Below are 23,671 nucleotides of genomic sequence, written 5' to 3'. Positions count from 1 at the left end.
AGCCTGAGGCCTGCAGAACATCTATAGATTAGGCTCTATCACTGCAGAAATACTGTGCTAAGAAGTTAAATGGCACAAGTAAAGCTCCCTGGCAAAGAGTAGCATGTCACCAAGCCTTAGAAGGAGAAAGCATTATGCCTCTGGGGATGGCACATGCCAAAAATATTTTGGAACATATTTCAAAGGGAGTGAGATCATCATCAGCTGAGACAGACTAAGCACGGAGCAGAGACAACAGGAGTGAACACTTAAGAAGCTTTACAAGTAGCCACAAAATATATATTGCCTGTAACAGAAAAAGCAAGCCTGGCTTACCTTCCCAGAGCTGCAGGCTCTGTGGGGCAACGGAGGGCCAGATGACAAGGCTGTTGGCCTCAAAAAGAGGATTCTGGAATTTGCTCAGCTCTTCAGACCGGTTCACCCACGACCACAGGGACATAGTCTTTTGCGGCAGCTTCAGTTTAGACCTTACAAACCCATAGGAACAAGTTAGCTTCCACTTTTACACTGTAAAGACTCATTTTGTTTTGCCAGAACCCCACAGACTAGAATGCCACAAGATTTCCCATGGGCTACTAGCCCAGACAATTCAGGCTAATCCCTTCAATACCTCTCACCAACATGGCACAGGGTGCAAACCTAAAGCAATTTACTCAACCTGGCTGATTACAATTAGTTTCAAAAAAAAGATGGAAAGTTGTAAGTTGGGTGGAAGCTAGGTGCCTTCTGTCCAGATGAAGAATCAGTCACCTCCCCAAAATGGTTCGACGGACAGGTTTTGAAAGGGATTGAACTCCTGTGTTAAGAAAGAGCTGGGAGGTGTGGTAGGTCTGCATCAAGGAAGGATTGTAGTGCAATTCTCAGTACATTAAAGCAGTGTTATTGCTGGAATTGTGCAATGGGGACGTCTGACTAGGTCCCTCTGGTGGCAGGAAGCATCAGAGAAAGCAGTGCTGTTTTCCTGAGTCAAACCCACCTCCAGGAGTTACACCGGGGTCTATTCCTTAGATTCTGGCAAACCTCATTCTGCTTGCACTAGCAAATTGAACTGCCACCCACGCGGGAGATTCACCATCCCTGTGAATACTTCAGACAGCTCAACATCACAAGACAGCTTAACATCAGACTTCAAACGTTTTCTGTGCTCACAGGCTGACATATTCAGATGTGACAGGCAGGTTATTACATGTAACATTCAATACTCTTTCAAATTTCATCTTAATGGTTTCAAGTCTAACTTCGTTTTGCAGATGACCAGTTCAACAGCCCTGCAGAAGACAGAAGAGTCTCTTCTAAGCAAAGATTACTTTAAGGGCAGAGAGGTTTATAGGAAGCTTTAACTTGCCTGCCTTATCTGTAATATCAGTTCTGTTTTTCCCTTCTACTCATTCAGTGGTCTTCAGTTAAGCAGGAGACCATCAGACATGGTCTTACTGGAGTCAGGAGTCCTGAGAACAGAACTGCCAAGTTCAAAACAGGAATCCAAACCTCTCTTGCAGCTGCCATCTGCCATGGGAGGCTCCAGTCCTCCAAGGCTGCACCCTGTTTACTACTCCCAGCAGCTCTACTCAGGGCATGCCTAGAGCTGCCCCACTGGTACAGCACAGCATCTAACCCAGGCCAGGATTCAGAAGCTAGGTGCTGGTTTGCTCAAGTACCTTAAACGCCACAAGCTTGTAAGCAAGCTCAGCACAGGCCTATCATTACCTGACAAGGTAGACTCCGGCAGAATGCAGTCCTAGCTGCTTCCTTTCAAAGTTGCACGAGCATCCACCTGAGAACTCATAGCGTTCGCTCAAAACCTCATCCAGTGCAGATTGCCAATTCGCATTTCTCCAAGTCACAGGTTATGACTGGAGGGATTTTTGGTTCTTCTGTTGAAGTTGTACTACTGCATGGCCAAAAAGACCTCAAACCTAATCATGACGCTCGTAGCCAAACAAGCAAAACTTTTGCCAAGGTGTAACTGGGAGGCAGATCCTTCTGAAAGGACCTCTTCCATTTTCAGCAGTTAGTGGATGATGCAAAAACCAAAGCTTTCCTTTCCTGGCGGCATTTGGACCACCAGGCTAGAGAGTCATGTTCCTCCCTGACAGTTAAGGCAAGAACCAGACTTTCTAGCTTTGGCCTCTGACTGCCTTGACCTTCTCCTCCAGGCCCACACGGACAAGTTTGCTTCCCACAGCTATGACTCACGTCATTGTTGAACTCTAGCTGTTGAACTCTACTTTCTTTTATATAGTCTCTTACACAGAAACTCTTTCCATAAACTGGTGATGGGTGGAGATTTTTCAAGGCCACACAAGGAAACAGAAAGGACAGTCCAAGGTATTAGCTTGGACTTGGAGAAGACTAATTCAACTCCCTGACCAAGCCACAAATTGCTTTAGTCACAACGTCCCACTTGTAAGAGGGACAAGCTCCCTAACATCGCAGCAGACTACATAACTGCAACGAGAGAAGCTCACCTGTGCTATGGGAGACCACACAAGCACGCTCACCCTTTTTCAAACCAAGGGACTTCTTTTTCCAGATACAGCCCAATATTCCCAATATTTAAAGGGTTCAAAGCAAACATCCTCACCCACCTTTCATTTTCGTTGTTCCCCAGGAAAGTCCCAAACTGTGAAGCGTAAGCATGTTCAAAGAGCATAATGAGGAACTGTTCGTTGAATTCAAAAGAGCAAGGGAACTGACGAAGGATTTGCCACACACAGTCCAAAAAAAGGAGAAACACTGGGGCCTCCCATTTCTGCTTGCTGTTTGAATAGGCTGATTGGGCACAGCGCTGCTGAAAAGGGTGACCAGCCTATACATAAGAATCAGAGAGAGCATCACACACAAAGTAATGGGATGTGAGTACATGTAGCAAAAAGACTTCAGAGCTAGTTCATGCAGCTATGCTATTACTACTCTCTTCTACAACCGTAATTTCGTCAAGCATCCAGTAACAAATTGCTAGCAACCATGACCAACTTTGCTGCCTTTTTCAGGCTATGTAAATAGCCCTGTATTTGATTAAAGAATTTGACCAAGAACAAACTGGTGTAGGTGCACTGAAGGACCAGGCTGAGGATATTAGCTGCAGGCGATGTAAATAGCACTGTATTTGATTAGAGGATTTTACCAAGAACAAACTGGTGTAGGTGCACCAAAGGACCAGGCTGAGGATATTAGCTGCAAGAGCCTAAAGAGTAGAACTAAGGTTTTGTGGTTTAGTCTGAACAGTGTTCTCTAAAAGAGACACTCACCCTGAGCACACAAACCAGGCAGTTCCCCAAAACCAAAAAGACTATGAGAGGCAGAGGCCCCATGGAGTGCCAGAGGTACAAACGACTGGGTTAATGATGTTGCTCTTAGGACAAAGGCCATTCACACTAAGCAGGGCTGCAACAAGGCCCAACCTGTTTGCTGCCTCTCAGGCTATTTCTCAATACAGCTGTCACTGCACTAGATTGCTGTTTTGTCCATAGGCATTTCTTACCTGCAGCCACTCCCTCACAACAAGAGATTCAAAGCCACGTATGGTCCTGCACCTTGGATCCAAGATAATCTGTGCCAGAGAAGTCACCTGGAGCGTCGAATCAGTTCCTTCAGTCCCATGGACTAACACTGATGCACCTTCCCTATGAAAGAAAAAGGTGGAAAGGATTAAGAGTGTGAACGAGCAGAACACATCCCAAGGACACATGCATCCCAATGGATGCCAACACATCTTATGGACACCAGTGTTGCTACCCTGACAATGCTGAGGTTTTGCTGGCTCTTTACCCCTTCTTCCCTCCCATAAGCTTACTCCCCACCCTGCATGGAAGCATACCACCTTCTCCACCTGGATCCTCACCAACACTAACTAGAGCTCTGCATCAGTTAAGGCTTAGTTTCTTGCTAAGCATTCTGGAAATCCAGAACCTTTGCCATGTTGACCACAGACGTGCAGCAAAATCTCTTTTGTGGTTCTCACTATTTTGAATTGGTACCCCTTTGAGTTATAGCATGGAAATGCATCTCAAAATTTGCTTGTGTCATTTATGGTTTTGCTAAGTACTCTGAAATCCTCCCATAAGCACTGCAATGAAGCCATATCATCCCCCCAGATGCTCTGCAAAACAATACTGTGAGATTCTTGCTCAAATTTAGGCTTAACTGTATTTGGGCCTCAGTTGGGGGTTTACTGCAAGAAAAGCTAATAAGCCAGTTCAGGAGAAAGAAAGAAATGGCAGAGCTTGGCCAAGAAAGGCAGAAGAGTTAGTGTGCTGAGCAAGGAAGCTTGTCAAAGAGCCAAGCATCAAGTCTTCTCACTCACCAGCCAGCACAAGCAAATCAGCAGAAAAGCGTGAGGAGAAGAGGGAGCCTGGAGTCTGGGGCAGGAAGGTTTTGCACATTGCCAGGGGCCCATGTGCTGTCACTGCCCACACTCCAGTGGGGACTGTCCAGGACAGCTGATTCCCTCCCCTCTTCCTCCATCCCAGGCTGTGTTTGGATACAATATCAGAATCTCATCCATGTGCTCCTGAGGGAAGGACAGGATGGTATTAAATGGCATTTATTCCCCTTGCTCTTCCCAAACCTTGACCCAGTGTCTCACTTCTGCCAACATCCCTACACCCAGAAAGGAAATTAACTGCAGGTTGTATTTCTTTCTGTGCAGAGATCCAATCTAAGCAGCAAAGCGTGGGTAAGAAAGATCAATCTTCCAAGCAAGTAACCCTGCACACATTACTTGCTTTTTGAAGCAAAAAGCATAAAAATCAATACCTTGAACATTACAACATCTTTGTCTATAGTCCTATGTCTAAAACAAACCCAGCCCCTCTACAGTACCGATAATCTTCAGATACTCTCTCCCTCCCCCCAGGCAGTGGCAGATAAAGAGGCTGCGTAACAGCCAAGCATAATTGCAAAGGCTAACTGCAAGCCTATGCGCTCCTCAAAGTGGGACACACCAGGATAACGCTGTTTTCCCCTTTCATCTTTCAGGCCCCAGACCTTTAAGATGCTTCAAGATCTGTCCCAGCCATCCCCCAACCCCCCCGCTGCAGCCAATATAACTGAACCATCCTTGTCAGCTCAGCTATGATCCCCAGGCACCAATGCTGAGCTGGCCTGCCATAGCTCCAAGTAAACAGAAAAAGCAAAGCTGAGGTTAAAAATGATGAAATTGTCCACTGTCCCAACAAGCCAGAAGAGTTTCGTCACCGATCTTTCTCATTATACACATGCAGGAAAGAATTACAGGTAAAACTATTGATCAAGACCAATCCTTTTCTGGCACAGTCAATAACTAAACAGGCACCGTCAGTGCTTTTAAAAAGCACAGCAGCTCATTTTAATGCATTAATGCTGTTTTGCAAATGAAACTGCGTTTCAGCCTACTCGTGTATAACATATTCCCCAGCTGGTATGAAAAGCTAGGTTTCCTCTGAGTTTTGAGAAGGGCTTTCCCCTCTCAGAGCCACAAAAAAAACAACCCGCAATCACATTTAGACCCCTGCATTTGGTCTTACAAACCCCGGCACCTGACAGCTAGCTTTTGCTCTCTAGCCTGAGGTTTGAAGACATTTTGAGGACAAGTTAGCCAAGTCAGCAGTATTTATTAAGGAAACGCCAGGTTAAAAGAAGTCACAAGCACTTATAAGGGATGAACAGGATTGCTTAGATAGGACTATGGGGATAAAAATTTCAAGAGGAAAAAGTACTGGAACAATTCCTGGGCAAAACAAGGAAATACTATTGTTTTACTCTAGAAGCAAGGTGGGGTATTGGAAACTTTCAGCTGAAAAAAAAAGGTTTTTAAAAAGACTGTGTTCTCACTTTACTAGGCTACCAAACAGCATTTCAGATGGGTGCATTCTAACCTAAACCTCCAGTAAAACTAATTAAATTAGATTGGTTGCATCAGACATAGGAATACACCTTAACTAGATGATCTAATACCTATTCTTAGTCAATATTTCCTCCCTCAGGCTTGTACTTCTAAAAATGCAAGCATGATTTACTGGAAGAACATTCCTTAACCATGATGAAACAGTATCTTGCACAGGTACAAGCAAGCCAGTTCACGGTGGCCAGTTACTAATACTTAAAGTGGAAATAGAGGTATTTAACAAGTAATCTGTAACCAGTAAATAAGACACTCAAGGCTTTCAGAAAAAGCTTTACCTATCAATACACTGAGCAGCTAGACAAGCTGCAGTTAGTATCTCCTTGATGTGAGTCAGCCAGTTGGAAGCTTCCAGCTTACTGAGCCAGCGGTCCATATTGTGTGACTGGTCATTACAAGCTTCCACAAGTTTGATGAGGCTTTCCTGCAGAATATTAAACCTTTGGGAAAAGCAAGATATTATTGAAAACATAAGCAGTAACATAGCAACCAGGACAACACAGTTACAGAAATACAGTGATCTCAAAATAAAGCACTACAATTTATATGCAGTTATTTCAAAAAGTATGACCCTACAGTCATGTCTCCTCATTCAGCAAACCTGTTTTCACTGGGAATCCCAAGCCATGGCTAACTGCCAGCAAAATACCACTCTTTAGACATAAGTAGTCTCTTCCCTTTCAGAACAAATTGCTCTGTGAGGCCTTACAAGGGTACAGCCTTATCCTTATCTTACCCAAACTCTGTGTGCGTTCAGCCGTATCTTACATTTTCCATGGAAAATGTATTTCAGTAGTCTCACTCCCATTACCAAATACAAATGTGATTGCAACCTGGCATGGACATCAGCAAGTGTCACTTCAAGCGCTGCACCTTTGTTCTCTGTACTACACCAGACGTTTTGGGGGAGTTTTAACCTGTAGAGCTGCAACAGTAACCTGAAAGCCATCCATCACAAGAACACAACCCCACTGTCACACAGAAAATTTTAAACTAGGTTCAACTTTTTGATGTAGAACCACACTAAGATTAGTTTGCCTAATTTCTTAAGAATGTAAGAAAAAGGGGGGGGGAAGGGAACACATTTTGTATCACTTCTAGAGTTGTTGCATGTCCTCAGCCCTGGAAAGCTGGTGTTCAGCATGCAGCTGGTAAAACCAGATGCTTCTCTGGTCTTGTTTCATCCTATCCCTTCCAGGGGCACCAAACACCACTTAATGCTGATTCCAGCATGTGCTCAGGTGTAACAGAGGATGCAGCTAGCAGACCAGATCTCAGAAAAGCGGACAAAGCCAAGTAATAATAGCACGAGATATTTAGTCTTTATATATTGTGGTTTATTCATTCCTCTCTATTGATACTTACGTCCACCTGTAAAATAATCAACATCAAATTTAAGTCCACAAAGTTTTTAGAAGCAAAACCAAATAGTTCAAAGCAATGGCCAGGAAACTCCTTATATTAGTTCCTCAAGAGCTGGCCTATACAGTGATGGTGGGAGCAACTGCTTTCCAGTAGTAACATGCCCATGTAGAGGGGTTCCCCAAAACTAAGGCTTAAAAGCAGTTGAACAACATCAGATCAAAAGTCTATTTAACTTAGTAACTCGTCTCCAAATGACCAAACAATATTAGATGTCCAGAGAAAAGTACGAGATAAGAGGAGCGTGACTGCCACAGAACAAATCCTCACCTGCAGAAATTTTCTGGCAAGGGACTTGCCCATTCCTGTGCACTACTGCAAAGAGGAACACGGGAAAGCTGGAGTGGAGCTATAGATGGTCAGAGAAAGAGATGGCACAGGGAGATTGCCTGAGGTCTGAAACCTGCAGCAGGTTGTTCAGAACAAGGAACCAAACACAGCTTTCCACAGCCAAATACCTTTATCATCCACATACCCTGATTTTGCCAAAAAAGGAATGTGATCCTGTTGACAGGAAATGGGATACACAGCCATTTCTTACAGCAGCAAATACTTTATGGAGCTAGCATGGCTCTGCCAATGCAACCCTACAAAGCCGAGCACAGAGGAGAGCCTGTGTGATTTCACTCACCTCTCAATACATTTGTGAATCCTCCTCCACTGGGGATAATGCACTTCTTGTTCGAAGCCCCCTCCTTTGGCCCTGGCCTGCTGAGCAACATTCAAGGACCTCGTATCAATGATGTAGCCACGCTTGCCAGGCCGTAGCGTGGCATTAATAAGCTTCTCGTCTTCTTTACACCGTCTCCCATTCGTACCTGTAAGAGGCTGGCTACTTCGCATCATGACCTGCAGAGAAAAATAACCATGAGTTAGGCATTGGAAGTGGAGGGACTTTAGATTGAAAGCCACCGATCACTTGAGCTCCAAGCCAAGAATGGAGATTTAAACTCACTATGCAAAGGACACCCCTCCACTAGAGGATTTCTTAGGGGTCTGTAAATGTAGACTGCAAACCGATGCATTAGATAACTGGGTCAACGCCAGGCATGGAGAATGGCTCTCTAGAGAAGCGTGCTGATGAAATTCACACAGGATGCTCCTCTTTTCCTTTACAGCTGGGGGCATTGTAACAATGCTTATGGGAGTGAGCTAGCTCAATCTTAAAAAGCTTCCTCTCTCAGTTCAGCGGTAAAATTCACAGAATCATATAGGTTGGAAAAGACCTTTAAGATCATCGAGTCCAACCGTAAACCTAACACTACCAAGACCACCACTACACCATGTCCTAAACACCTCATCCAAACGTCTTTTAAATACCTCCAGGGATGGCGACTCAACCACTTCCCTGGGCAGCCTGTTCCAATGCTTGATAACCCTTTCAGTGAAGTAAAATTTCCCAATATCCAGTCTAAACCTCCCCTGGTGCAACTTAAGGCCATTTCCTCTCGTCCTACCACTCGTTACCTGGGAGAAGAGACCGACCCCACCTCTCTACAGCCTCCTTTCAGACAGTTGTAGAGAGCGATGAGGTCTCCCCTCAGCCTCCTTTTCTCCAGGCTGAACAACCCCAGGTCCCTCAGCTGCTCCTCATCAGACTTGTGCTCCAGACCCTTCCCCAGCTTAGACAAGGGTCTTTGCCAGTTGTCTTCATGTGGGGCCCTCCTGGATGTCCAGCTCTTCTCTGTGGAATTACACCAGCAAGTGCAGCTCTCACCCCACCACACTTCCTACTTCTATCTGCTTCCAGTTCGATCCACCATGCCTGGACACAGACAAGCGAACGCCCTGATCTGCACTGCCTGATGCACAGAAATGTCCCTCTAGTTCTTCCTACAGCTGCTGTTCTCCCTTGCCCTGAATCCTGCAGTTCTTTTAAGTGCAATCCCTTGTAGGGACTGAATTTATTCAAAAACCAAACTAGAAATCCTTGAATTGAGCAATCATTTGGCAGGCCACTTTCTAAATTACAGATGTCTTCTTAGAGGCTTTATCCCCTTAATTACTCCTGTAGTACCATCTTTGTGAGCCACTGAACTGGCTTCCTGCTGATGGCTCCTTTATAAACCAACATTTTCAGGATTGTCATCTTTAAGGTCTCTTCCCAACTCTGTGTTTAAAACACTGGAGTCATTCATGTGTTAAAGATGCCTCTTAGGTACAGTTTTACGCAGTGGCTAGACTAATAAACCTTAGGTCCACAGATTTATGAGCTGAGACTTCTCTCTAGTAAACGCCTTTCAATTCAGAAAGCATCCCAGCAGCTCAAATGATAACTAAAAGGTGAGGGCAGCCAGTCAGCAACCCCAACTACGCTCGAGAACTCAAAGTCAGAAGAGCAACGTGACAGACAGCATTACTGTCACAAGGTCAAGCACAAGCCAAATGCTATTATATTCCTCACGCTTGAAACATGCACAATTCGGAGAGATAATTGAGCAAATCTTCCTTCAACGGCTTTCATTCAAGCTGAGAAAAAGCAGAAAGCATGACTGTTATGAAGTTGGTGGATGGCTGATTTTAAAGCAAAGCAAAAAACCCCAAAGGTACTACTAAGTCAGACTAGACGCCCTCTAATTCAGGGCTTACAAATCTTGGCAACAGTAGGTGAGAACACATTAGAGCATTTGACTCAGAAGCCTGGATCAAGTTTACAAGCCGCAGGTTGGACATCCCAACAGCCTCAGAACTGGTTACATCAGCAAGAGATACAAAGAATTACCCAACACCTTTGTGAAGTGCATTTCTTAATTATAGCGTATCAGTCACTCAATTAGATTTTGGCTTGTTGAGAGGTGGTAAAGTCTGCGCAACAGCAAGAATTTGCTACCCTGAAATATGTTATACTGACAGGCTCGAAGAACAGATTGTTCTGATCGCTCGTTCGACAGTTACACAGCAGAAGCGGTGCTGGCTCTGGGCACACTTGCTGTCATCATGACTCTATTACGAAGGAGACAGCCCACCACCCAGAGACAGGACAATGTGGTTTCTGCCATCCTTTCAGCATGAAGCCTCTTGGCAGACAAAGCAAGTAAGGGTGCCAGCGGTGGCTTTACAAGTCTCATCTTGCTCTTACTGCTGTGAGCAAGCTCATGCCACATACGCTCCCAAACAAGCAGATTAATAGCTATTTCTAGGATGCAGATTACTCATTCCATCACCCAGAACCAGTTTCACTGCATACACTTAATAAGTTGGAAAACAAAAGGAGCGAACATCTCAGGAACTGTCTTAAGTCTAGAGCACAAGTTGTTTTTTCATTAAATGACAGATTCACATGCTTCCTTCAGGTACAACCATTACTCAAATGCAGCTTACCATCCCATTCTTCTTATGATAATAGCTGAGGACTGGGAAGCGACTGCCATGGCGAAACATGGCAACTTTCCGAAGCGCTTCATCATCAATGGATTTGGGGACAATGACAACTGGAGGGTAGGAGGGACAGACAGAGAATTCCTTATTGATGCAGCTTAGACGCCATTCATCTGTCTGAAAAAGATCAGAATACACAGGCTTTGGGTGAGAAAACAGATTACTACTGTTACAACATAACATATTAGGGAAGAGGAACTTCCATATCCAGGATAAAGCACGCACAGAGTAATACTGGTGCTCTATTCCATTTGCACCACAGATGAAAGCTCAGTTGTCACTACTGGCATAACCACTTTTGTTCATCCGGGAATCTGGCCCCCTTGTAATAGCATACCTACACTAATCAGTCAGATCAAATCCAGCACTGTATCTGGTCTCCAACAAAAACATGGCAAAAGAGATGCTATTCAAGAACAAACAAGCCTGGCCACTCTCTGCAGTGCACTCCTCATCCCCTACCTCTCAGATGTTGTATTATAGATATTAGAAGGTATATCCCTGCCTAGTCCTCTTAGTATCCATTTATAGGTCTGTTGACAGACTATTTTTTTTCCCCACACCTCTTGATGCTGCTGCAATCATAATATCTTGTTGCAGCAGCTCCCAGTAGCTCATTATCCAGTGTGCAGATAAAGCTCGTAAGCAATGGAAGAAATGGTCAGGTGGCTCTGGTTCTTGAGGTGCAGGACTTGTTGAACAATGGTTCCCCATCTGGTTTATCCACATCCTCAATAAACAGCACAAAATAAGCCCACGTGGTCAGAAATGGGTGATTGTGGCTTTTAATTATTTCACAGACACAGCAGACAGCATGTCTGCAGTACGCACTACAACATAACTTACTGCATTTGCAGATAGCTTCAATCTCATAGGAAGTAAGAGCATGGTATGCCTCTCTCTCAGGGAGACCCCAGAACAGAAACATATTCCTACATTAGCAGATTTAGAGGAAAAAAGGTTGATTTAGATGCAGGTAACACAGGCTCAAACCCTTGTCTGTGCTGAGAGCAGAGTTAGTAACACTGTCCACAAGACAAAGAAGGCCAAGAGAGCCAAGAGTGTCCAACTCCAGATGATGGAGCTGCTTTGAGGTTAAAATTGCAATTTAACATTTCCAGCTTGGTTCTTTTCTATGGGCTCTGCTTTACGTAAACCACTACAGCCGTTCCTCCTAAAGCACGTCCTGGAACCAGCACAGCATCTAAGCCCAAAGGTCTGATCGTGAACTTCTGCTATATAGTTTTTCAGTTTCCAACAGCCAAACACTTGTGAAAGAAGTGCTGAATATTGGCACCCTGCACCCTTGCAGGCACTTGGCATGAGAGCTCAGGCTATCTGATACCCAGGGTCAGACACAGGACTTGGCTCCATCTCAGGCAAAACCAAAGGTCAACGAGCAGCCTCACTGACGAAGAGTCCTCACTTACTGAAGTCCAGGCTGGAAGAGCTGACACTGCCCTAACTGCAGCCTCGGATGAACCCAGCCTTCATGGAGGGCTCGCTGCTTCTGGGCTGGTACCACACCACTGCCAGCTGCATTAAGGACACCATCCAGGTACATCAAATGGCCATGAGGCATACATTTTCCCCAGGGGCACATAGCAGAACCTTGCCTAAAGTTTGGCAGGGAACTGAACTCATGGTCCTCAATAGCGGGACAGTGGCTTGGCTGCATCTTCAGTCAGTGCACCCTTATTCTGTATTCCTTATGGCCAACAAAGCCTGCTGGCAGAAGCCTTGGTGGGGAAAATGACCCAGGAGGCTCTACAACATGTTTTAACAGCAGCATTAAATTCTTAAAAGCAGCAGCAGAATAGCAGTCAAATTTGCCTGTAAAAGCTCCAGACACAAAAAAATGTAATGTAAAAACCTTTTGACATGGAACAGGCAGCTGCTACTAAGGTATTTTTATTTTTTTTAGTTCCTATGCACTGGCATGACACAGGTGTGAGAAAGCAAACAAGACCTTAAGTAACTCCTCAGCTGAGGTGTTTTCAGTACAGACTGTGAAGCATTTGCGTGCCACTGCAGCAGGCAGATACCTCATACAGATGCCATAAAAAACTCTCCTCATTTGTGCTCAAAGAAAGCTGCAGCTAGACAAAAAGGTAGGGGGATAAAGCAGGTATCACAGGAAGTAAGAGAAGAGCATGACAGTTAAATTATGCAGTAACAGAATACACAAAAAACCCACGTCAATTCAGGGAGGCTGGTTTAGCATGCATTAATTACACAGCTCTGATCACAAGCAGGTCTCTCTTCCTCTTTCCTTTCTTCCAGAGGCTTACTACCTCTTCTTGCCTTACACCTCCTGACTGGTACCTGGTTATATAAATGGCTCACTGATCCAATGGAAAACTAGGATTGATTTAGAAAGGTTTTCTGGCAATGAAGTCTTTCCATCAGATGAACAAGCTGATCTGATTCACAACACTATTTCATCAGCAGCAGATCCAAGGCACGGGATGTGTGGCGTAGGAGACAGCAAAATTGTACCTTTCCCAGCATCTTTTTCTTAGGCTGTCACCAAAAGGGACATGTTATGTGTATCACCATCGTCTAGAACAGCAATTACTCCCTGTGTTCAGTAGCCTATCTGGACAGTCTTGCACCAGCCCTGTTGTAAGCTTATTTCATTATTCATTAGCCTCAAAACAGCTTCTCTGAACATCTACATTTTATAAAAAGCAGAGGTTCTCCCAGATGCAAAGTTGAATGGCCTCCAGCAATCACATCATAGGTGGAAATGAAAGAAGTTCTGGACCACATAAGGGAGGCTGGCTGGTCACAGCTCATGGTTTTAATGCACCAACAATGATATTTCTTTATAACTTTTTGGGGTGTCTATGTTAAATTACAGCAGATTTCATATGATGGTGTGCAGTTTGCTTACAATGAAAAAAAATATGCATGGATATAGAATAGAACTGATAATTACCTTACTGCCACATAGTATGTAGAGAAGGCAAAATCAGAACTCCGTGGTATGCTTTTTTGAGAGACTGGCTGCCACTGGTATCACCAGTATGAAAAAGGAATGGAAGAGTATCGGCCTGATTTATCTCCCACTTTGGTAATTTAACTCTAACCATAACCTCTTCTCCTCACCATTTATAACAGGAGACAGATGATACTGTTATGTCATCCAGTTATAATTTACTGTTACATGGGAAGGAAGAGGAACGCGGCAGCAATTAGCACCATTTGTCTTCTGTAGCACAGCTACTTCTGCAGAAATCCAGTTAACCTCTGCAATGCCAGCTTCAAGACTGCTAAAATATGCTCTAACATGAATAAGATGATAGTAAAACCCACCAGTGCAAGTCTCTTCTTGACTTTTGCTTGGGGTATGTCTGCAATTTGGAAGGAAAGTGTGCCATTACTAACTGGAAGAGCGAAGGAACAGCAATTCAACTATGCGCAGCAGCAGATGCAGACAGAGGAAGCAGTAAGGACTCCACTGAAAGAGAAGAGGTGGACCTCATCTTCAGACATCACCAGAAAAGTATGCTGCGTGAAACTCTGAGAAAGTATAAAGTTAACATTTACTTCTCCCAGCAAGAGATCTGTACTTTAGGGAATCAGAAAAAAAAGTTAATTCCAGTTAAGGCTAGAAGCAGCAAAGGATGGGAGAGTGAGCAGAAAGGAGAGAGGACTCCAGAGAAAAAAAAAGAGTAGTCAGAAGTATTTGCTTAAACACAGTACAGGATTAACTCTTACATTTCCACTTTTCTTGCCCTAGTACTTGCTTAGAGATACTGATTTTCAAATGTTACTGAAAGGCTAAAACAATAGTTATTCTTCCTCCTAAAACTTATAATTGCTAGGAGAGGTAATTTTCCACAACACAGTGTGAAACAATTGAAGCTCTACTAATAAGCCTTAAAAGAAAAGTCAAGAAACCAGCATGGACCTTGAAGGATCCTGCAAAGCAGCAATGACAGAGGCCATTCCCAAGGAACAGGCAGAAGGCAACAAGCCCTGTGAGCAACAGATTGTGCGTGGACAAGAAACATAACAACAGATGCAAGCAAAGACTGATGCTTGTCTGATAAGAGCAAAATATGGGCTATCCACACCATTGCAAACTGAGCCCAAAACCAGAAAAATCAGCTTTTTTTAAGAAGCTCCAGTACAGAAGATAAAGCACAGCTGAACTGTCCATAACCCTGAGCTCTTTCCTACAAGGAAATGGAAGGGAAGAAAAAAGAATAAATAAAGAAAGTGAATTTTGTGCCAATGAAACACCTTCACATTAATTATACTGTTAGTGGACAAAGTCATCAGGGCCTCTACACTTAACTTTAAGAAGAAACTGAATTTTCAGAGTTACAGTTTGCAGTATCCTGCAGTTATAGAGTTTGGCAGAAGAGAAACCTCTTAGCTCTTCTCTGACTCCTCAGAAAAAATATGAAACCCCTTGCGTATACTCTAATTCCATTCAGCCACTCACTGGTTATGCAGTAGTACAGTGAAGACTACGATTTTTTTTTTTTTTTACACGCATTTCACCTGACATAACTATAACCAATCCAGATCTCATGTACTACCCAGTGCTTCAAGCAAAAAGACACACACGCACAAGCAAAAGCTGGATAAGCAAACATTAACTATCCTGTGCAGCTTTTACTCCATTCATATATTTGTCTATAGTATCTTTAAAGTCTCATCTCGCAGTACAATAATTTGGAGCCTGTAGGCACTGTGGAGTTTTTGCTGTGACATTTAGTGAAACGTTGAGCCGATTTCTTCATATGACTTAATTCTCAGCTGAACTACTCCTGTTGATACGTTGGATTTATCAGAACAGCAGTTCATGGAAAGACACTTGACAAAAGCCCTGCTGACCTGTGCTGTAGGTTATTCCCAAGAAAATAAACAGGTAGCATGTATGCCAAGAGCCATCAGCACGTGACAGCCCACCGAAACTCAATTCCTCCAATTTCTTTAAATCAAATGAAGTCATTTGCCTTAACAGTTCTTCCCTTAACACCTTCGCGGACTAAATGCAAGAATGTTGTGATAGTATAGCAGCCTCCCTAATCCTGGAGCTGAGCTGCAGGGGTAGAGTGCTTGAGTGTTTGCTAGCAAATTCTAGGGGCAATGCTAGATGACACTTTGTCAGATCAATGTAATGGAGTGAATTCACACAAGGGGGTATGTGTGTTGGGAGGAAAAAAAAAAAAACCACATTTGGCACAACATATGCCAAGATGTGCAATTAATACATTACTAGAGCTGCAGCGTGGGTGAAATGCAGTTTTTGACAAGTTGTTACCATATTGGGGAAGGTAAGGCATAACAGATCCAGATGGATGATTTAATGGAGAGGGAGTTAACCTTCTGAATTTCACTCATTTGACTTACTGGGGAAAAAAAATAAATCAGCCATTTACTTGTTCTAGCCTGTCACATAAAGTTTAATTATGTACAAGAAATATTTGGTCAACAATATATTTATCTGTTAGTTCAGGAAATGTAAGTCATTTGAACATGGCTTTTGCCACCATTTCATTAGAAAGGAGTTACATCTGAAGTTTTGGGTTAAAAGCCAAGAATTAATCAACAGCTGTTAGGCATGCATATTTTAAATAAATTAATTATTGCCCTTGAAACGTAGCACTATAAAGTAATTAGGTTTTTAAATGTAAGCCTTCCAAGGAGCATATGTTCAGAAAGCCAAGAGATCCACAAATAAGCTATCAGTGCACTTTTAAACCTCTGAAAGAAAAAAAAGCAGCGTATCAATGGATTCACGTTAGCACCTGCATCTGTGATGGTTGTATTTACCAGCACACAAGTGACTGAATTCCTGAAATCTAAAAAGGATTTCAGCTGCACATAGAAAGCAAATCGTGAACAGAAGCAGAACCATCTCCTGCAATCTTTCATTGAGCTCTGAGGGATTTCCTTCTGCTGCCTTCAATCCTGCTCTCGCACGTCCTCCCTTCTCGCCAGATAGCACTTTAGCTTCTGGCCTTTCGATTCCCATTGAAATGCCTGCAAGCTTCCTCTGCTGAGCTGGGAAAGCATCTGCTGCTTTATGTCCAAACAGGAGAACACTCTGATCACATTTGACTTCCCCAGCTGAAATTAAAACCAAAACTGTGGTGCTAATTATTATAAACAGGTCAGTTTGTAGATCTTTTGACAGCAGATGAAGATGGGACATGTGAGATTACTCCAATTATGAGACAAAAATAGAAAGATCCCTGAACTCCTTTAATTTTCCAGTGATTTCATCACATGAATCTGGTCAAGCTAATCATATTATTCAGTTATTAGTCATAAACAGAAAGTGATAAATGCTGCAGACAAGCTGGGTTGCAGATAAAAGAAAAAAAAGAAAAAAAATCAATGTTCTTTGATGCTGTACTAATGGATGTAGTCTCAGAAACCTAAGATGATGCAGCAAATGCACATATTTAATGTGAAACAAAGACCTGGAACACAGAGATGCTAACCCAAGGCACTATTAAAACAGGTAGGCTCCTGCAACCAAGCCAGTTCCTACTATATCAAATTCAGCATTCTAAAATGAAGTTTGAATAACAAATACAACAGGCAATGCCACAAGAACAATTCCTACCCTACAGGTACCAAAATAATATCAACATATGCTCATGACATCTGGAAGAATACAACTGGAAATTCCCTGCTGTCTGAAAACTCCCAATATTTCCCCAACACGGACCAGAGCGAAGAGTGTTTCAAACTGGGCATCTTTATCTACTGTCATCTTCCTAGGGAGCTAAGAAATCCTCAGCAATTTTAAATTTGTTCTTACAGTACGGGGGGCCATCCCCAAAGGACAAAAAACATTTCCTAACTTCATGTCCTCCCAGGTAACTTTTAAATAGGCCTCAAAACTCCACTTGTAGACAGTGAAACACAAGTGATAAATAAGAATATTTAGCACAGAAATGCCTGATGTTTAGAGGGTGAATATTTGAACAATACTCACTTTCCACCCAGGCACCAGACAGCTATTTTTACCATCCAGGATTTCCAGTCCAGACACTACTGGGTGAAATACTTCACAAACTACTTGCACAAGTATATCCGAGTGCCTGTGCAAATCCTCAAGATCCAACTTACCACTGAACTGAGGAGCTCAAATTCTTGGTCAGGCAGAAAAGAGCGCCAGCCATCTTCAATGATTTCAAACATGGGCCGGTAGAAGAAGGGATACATGAGAGTAACAGAATCCAAAGTGGAAAGCGCCTGTGTGGGTGAGAGAAATGAACAGCTACTTAATTCATTCAAACTGCTATTTTATTCCAAAAAACATACAGCAAATAGTGTTTTGCTCTCATATTGGTGATGCAAACTTAAGCCACCCAAAAGCATACAGCCATTAAGCTTGAAACACTAAGTTACCTGCAGAGTAGTTTAACATACATAAAACACAGTAGCACAAGCAAAAGCAGATGATAACAGACAATCTAACTGCAGCTGGGGATTTGTACACAGAGCATCATTTCTGCAGGCTACAGTATGTAGCAGCACACCAAAGGATGAGAAAGATGTATGCTGAACAGGTATAACTAACAGGACACATCCTACGTGGCATTTACCTGATTACTAACAACAGAGCTTAACCTCAAGAAGTCACTTAATGTTGTTTGAGACACATGAAACTCAACCAGACTTATTTGGTTTTGCCTCCTCATGCTCCAGCATAATGAAGCTGAGCTTCATCTTCCCAAATGCTATGGCAAGATATTTGATCAAGTAGGGTTTTTGTTTGTTTTCTTAAAAAAAAAAAAAACACAACAAACCACAAACCACCTACAAACAACAAACTGTTTTAACAACTGAAAGGAAGTATCCCACAACTCTCATTTGCCTTCCAGAACGTCGATGAAAGCCTTCCTAATTGGAAAAAAAGCTGTTAAGGTTGAGGTTAGATCAAGATCTGAGAACGCAGATGTTATTTATCATTATGAATTCTTACCTCAATAGAGCTAGCAATGTTCAAACACTCCTCCATTCCAGGTATATCCAGCTGAATAATTCGCAGATCTTTGCATTTTATAATGATGGTACCCAATGAGCCCACAAACCTACAGCAAGACATGAAGAAAGAGTCTCTCAAGAACAGGATCTTCTAAGGTATGATGAGGTATTATAGCTCTTCCCACAACACATGCCTACAAAACAAAACTCCGTTAGTAGTAATTTGTCTGCAATATCATAGTTCAAAAAAAATAAACAAACAAAACCACCTCTTTATTTGGTATTTGCAAGTTGTGGTCTGCTTTTTTTTTTTTTAATTCCATCCTTGTGATACAGCAGTAAGTTGAAGTATAAGTATTACGAGATAAAGAGGTTTTCCTCCCAGCTTTTCTTTAAAAGATGGAAGAGAAAAGGTGTGTTCAGGTATTTTCTGATAGTACTGGAAGTTTCCAGTTTCATTAAAGGAATGCATTGAAACTTTCAGGATTGCTAAAAACACTTGAGTTTAATTTAATTTTTAAAATAACATTTCATTCTGGCTACATTACACTCCCTTGTCTTTAACAAGAAAGTTTGGTTTCCAATATCTGCAGTGCCATGGAGCTATTTGCTCTGCAGGCCTCAGAGAAGTTAAGGTCTTGCTGGTTACAACGCACGTCAACCCAGAAAAAGCTCTACGTTACAAAACAAACACAGCTCACAGACACCCTCTCCAGTCTTCCTTACGTACCTGAAAGAAGGATGATGCCTGAACAGAAACCGAGTGTTTTCTTTACGTTAACCAGCCACTAGCATTCACAGAAATGCTGTAGATTTTAGTTCATAAAGCAGTGAACTAAGGAAAAGCAGCTGAGTCTCCTTGTACACCACAGCAGTGCTTGCAGCAGCCAAGGGCAATGCAAGAAGCGGAAGCAGGCAAGACATGAAGGACCAAGCTTCAGACCCTCAGTTAGACCACGCATGCACAAGGGCAAAGCTGCACACGCTCCAAGAAGAGACCTGTTGCTCAGCTTTGGGTTGCTTCACCTGTGCTACAAAAGGTGCCTGTAATTTATTTTACAATTATTATTCCAGCTGAAAGGTTATTACCTATTTCTTCTGTGCAGACAAAGGTTAACATGCAGAACCGATTGTAATTTGGGTAGTGCTGAAGGAAGAACTACAGGCGTTTTGACAGAAAAGTTCTGCAACTCCAGCAGAGCCAGTCTGTGCGTCGTTTGCCCTCGTTGCAGTGCTATTTCACAGATCCCCAACGTAGTAACACAGTGCAGCTACAACGCATCACCAGGGCTGTGTTTCCTTTCCACGTTTCTTTAAGCAAAAAGACCATAGATCACTAGAGACTGTGCCACTTCTCAACAAACCCTACAGGTCACATTTAAATTGTTTAAAAAGATACAAAAACTTAAGAAGCCGTTTGATGACCATCTGATAATTAGGGAAAACACTGTTTTGTACAAAAGACACTCATATCATGAAAGTGGGAGAAGAGATTTTATGAACCTAGCACAATGTCACAGTTGTTGTGCACTAATAACCTGAAGTAGTGCCAAACTGGACCTTTCTACAACCTTTATTGGTTTCAGAGCCCTGTTATTCCATTCTCTCCAGCACTGAGAATATACTCTTATCCTTTTATATGGCAAAACTTCATTGCAGTTACACTCACACAAAGCTACTCGCAGGGAGAGGGAGGTCTACTCCAGAGACCTTCTAGAAACTAGGGCTGGCAATAAGGGCTGCGAGTATCTGCAGACATAGCGAACTCTGTTATAAATCATGTACTGAGCTAACAACGCACTACTCCCTCACCGTGACTTAAAACGTTCCTTGCTCATTTACAATTACATTGTAATTGCAACTAAGCTCATAAAAAAAATTAAAAAGAAAGAAAAGCTTGTCTAGAATAATTTTCAAAACGAAGCTGTGGCTGGTTTAGTACAAGCAGTAAGGAGGATGAGGCCAAACCACCCTGATGACTGAGCAGTACGAGATGGGAACAGATTTCCTGAGGTTTTGACCACTCTGTTCCTCTCCACCCTCAGGCCAAGATGCAGCGTTTCTCAGAAACGCTCAGAGAAATCAGGAACACGGGAACAAACTTAATCAGCGTCCAGTACTTCACGCATTCTCAGATTCTGAGGCAACCTGATATTTTTAATTGCTGCTGCTTGATTTCTCCGGTCTTGCTGGCAGAAAGGAAATCTATTCTTCTGGATTTCCTTAAAAGGCAAGGAAAACGGGGGACTGACTTTGTAATTAACAAAAAAAAAAGTTTGAGCAAACTGAAAAAAGGACCAAGGTGAGGAAGCAGAAGACGTGACCAGGTGAGATGGGAGTGCCACTCAACGAGGGAAGTGTGATGGGGCAACGGTACACGGAAAGCAGACGGAAGCGATGGTAAGAAGATTAATCTCTGAAGTCCGCAAAAAAAGGGGATGGGCAAAATAAAATGGAGTGCTGCAGCTACAACTCAGCTTTCCCACGTCGTTCCCACAAGGATTATGCTGTTAAAAAGCGTTACTGATTTCTGTAAGCAGTTGCAGGAGTAAGGGGATGATGGCGTCGAGCAGTAGGAGACCGATCGGGGGCTAAGAAAGTGCGAAGTCCACTTCTACCATCAGTTTTGCTGGGTGACCCAAGGCAAATCACTTCTTCAGTGCCTCGGCTTCCATCTCCGTTGAATGGTGGTAGAAACGCATCTTTTATAAAGTGTTTCAAGAGCTACTGATGAAGTCCACTGCACAATTAACACAGAGTACTGGTGACAAAGGTGTTTAAACATAAAAAATTCCAACTCTATATACGACCAAAAAAAAAAATCTTAAGATGCAACAGTCAAATATCAACATACAAACAGAATGAGAATCAACCTGCCTGTGCCAATACTCTGCCCTGCGCTCTAGCTGCCTGTCCTTTCTCCTCTCCAGACCAGGATTCAAGACAGCTGAGGCACGAGCCAGCCCTGACAACCACTTTTCAACCCATGAAACACGCACAACTAGGCACGGGTAGGCAGGGAAATTAGGAGGCATACCTTTTTTCAATAGAATCAATGTTGGAGTGCAGCAGCCACAGCTCCTCAGCATTATCTTGACGCCGTGAAGAAAAAATGAGATGATGGCCAGTCAAACAGAGAGTGCCCTCCACGGCCAGGTAGAAAGGGCGGTGCAGGACGACATTGTCTGCTCGAGGGGTCTTGATCAGCTCCGCGAACTCCATGCTTGCTAGCAAAGGGAACGGGCCTGGCGAGGCCTTTGCCACGAAGACTTGCTGGGGAAACAGGGGTAACCTCAGCAACACCAACCGGGACGGGATGGAGAACCTGGGACGAGCTCGGGATGGCCTACAACCGGCGGGCAGCCCTGTACGATGCCACCGGAGGCAGGCGGGGGCAAAACCCAAGGGGTGATGCTCTCTCCTGGCAGGCTGGAGAGCGCCAGCCCGACCCCGGGGCGGGGGCAGGTGGAAGGATGATGCGGGCAGAAGGGAGGGAGGAGCGGGGCGATACCACAACTCCCGCTCTGAGAAGGCCGCTGCCCTTCCAGGGGCCCCGCTCCCAGCGGGGAGGGGGGGGGGTCCCGGGGGCGGCTGACAGAGGGGAGACCCTCGGTGCTTGACAAAGGGAGGGGAGGGGCGGGGCAGGGCAGCGTGGGGGCCCGGCGGAGCGGGGCGGGAGGGCACCGGGTGAGCCGGGGAGGGCAGCCCCGGCCGGCGGAGGGGGGCAGCGGCCGCGCCGAGCGGCCCCAGGACCCCCGGGCCCCGCCACTCCCAGGAGGCGCCCGGCGGAGCGGCGCCGGCCGGAAGCTCACGGGCCCTTCCCCGGATGTCGGGCCCTCACGTGACCCGCCAGGGCCAATCCCCGCCCGCGCCCGCCCTCTGAGGGCGGAACGCCTACCCTCACCGGAAACGGTGCTGCCGCAAGGGGCCCGGCGCCACCCCACGGCCCCACGACGGCCGTTCCGCGGCCTCACGGGGAGTTTAAGAGAGGTGGGCGGGGTCGGAGGAGAGGGGCTGGGCCGAAAGGGGCGGGGCCTTTCCGGAGGGGAGCCAACAGGAAAGGGAAACGGCGCGGGGGCGGGGACCGGGGAGGCGGGGCTTGGGGAAGGGGCGGGGCGATGGGGAGTGTCCGGGCTGGGAGCAGGCAGGGGGCGGAGCTCTGGGGCGGGCAGGGCGCAGGCAGGGGGCGGAGCTCTGGGGCGGGCAGCGGGCGGAGCTCTGGGGCGGGCAGGGAGCAGGCAGGGGGCAGAGCCCCGGGGCGGGCAGGGCGCAGGCAGGGGGCGGAGCTCTGGGGCGGGCAAGGGGTGGAGCTCTGGGGCGGGCAGGGGGCGGAGCTCTGGGGCGGGCAAGGGGCGGAGCTCTGGGGCAGGCAGGGGGCGGAGCCCCGGGGCGGGCAGGGGGCAGGCAGGGGGCGGAGCCCCAGGCTGGAGCAGGCAGGGGGCGGAGCCCCGGGGCGGGCAGGGAGCAGGCAGGGCGGCAGAGGGGAGGTGTTTTCGTCGCTGAAGCGCTTTGCTGCCCACGAATTGCTGCCCACGGAGGCGGCAGCAGGCGCAGTTCGGGTGCAGAACCTGCCTGGAATAAAACACCGACTTTGCAGCCGTCCCTGCCGCCCTCAGCCCCCAAAATTCAGACCCGCCACCGCCCCTTTGCGTTGTCTGAAATACCCCTCAGATGCCCCGGCAGCTCTTCCCCAAGACCACCCGGCCGTGGCGGAGGTACCGCCCGGCAGCGCGGTCCCCCTCGAGCTGCCTGCTCCCCGCTCCGCAGGGACCTCCGCCAGCAAAGCCCTGCTCCACGCTGCCCCCCCCCCCCCGATATTTTGGGGTGTGGGTGAAGGGAAGCTCCACGCTGCCCCCCCCCCATTATTTTGGGGTGTGGGTGAAGGGAAGCTCCACGCTGCCCCCCCCCCCCCATTATTTTGGGGTGTGGGTGAAGGGAAGCAGCTCCGCTCCCAGGAGGAGGCTCAGCAGCACTCCGGGGACCCAAGCTACGGCTCCTCTTTCTCTCCCCTGCAGCAGCTCCCTG

At 45.4% G+C, this 23,671-nt stretch overlaps 1 protein-coding gene across 2 annotated transcripts in view; it reads right to left on the bottom strand.

Moving 5' to 3' along the window:
- The window catches only part of MTMR9 (myotubularin related protein 9), a 28,678-nt gene extending 6,213 nt beyond the window's left edge, over window positions 1–22,465 (bottom strand). Inside the window, exons 1-9 of one of the 2 annotated variants that reach the window (XM_072858267.1) lie at window positions 21,684–22,465; window positions 18,645–18,753; window positions 17,786–17,911; window positions 10,628–10,801; window positions 7,938–8,155; window positions 6,163–6,324; window positions 3,485–3,626; window positions 2,589–2,809; window positions 316–467 (exon numbers count right to left, since the gene is read on the bottom strand). In XM_072858267.1, the coding sequence (XP_072714368.1) occupies window positions 316–467; window positions 2,589–2,809; window positions 3,485–3,626; window positions 6,163–6,324; window positions 7,938–8,155; window positions 10,628–10,801; window positions 17,786–17,911; window positions 18,645–18,753; window positions 21,684–21,868 (1,489 nt within the window). In that variant the 5' untranslated portion in view covers window positions 21,869–22,465. Of the gene's footprint in view, window positions 1–315; window positions 468–2,588; window positions 2,810–3,484; window positions 3,627–6,162; window positions 6,325–7,937; window positions 8,156–10,627; window positions 10,802–17,785; window positions 17,912–18,644; window positions 18,841–21,683 lie in introns of both variants that reach the window. The other variant, XM_072858268.1, reaches the window with a different exon arrangement.
- Between the last annotated feature and the right edge of the window lie 1,206 nt (window positions 22,466–23,671).

The sequence above is a fragment of the Ciconia boyciana genome, chromosome 3 (assembly GCF_034638445.1).
Source record: "Ciconia boyciana chromosome 3, ASM3463844v1, whole genome shotgun sequence".
Lineage (NCBI taxonomy): Eukaryota > Metazoa > Chordata > Aves > Ciconiiformes > Ciconiidae > Ciconia > Ciconia boyciana.
Note: the sequence above shows the minus strand (reverse complement) of the source record. Positions and strands in the feature narration are given on the sequence as shown.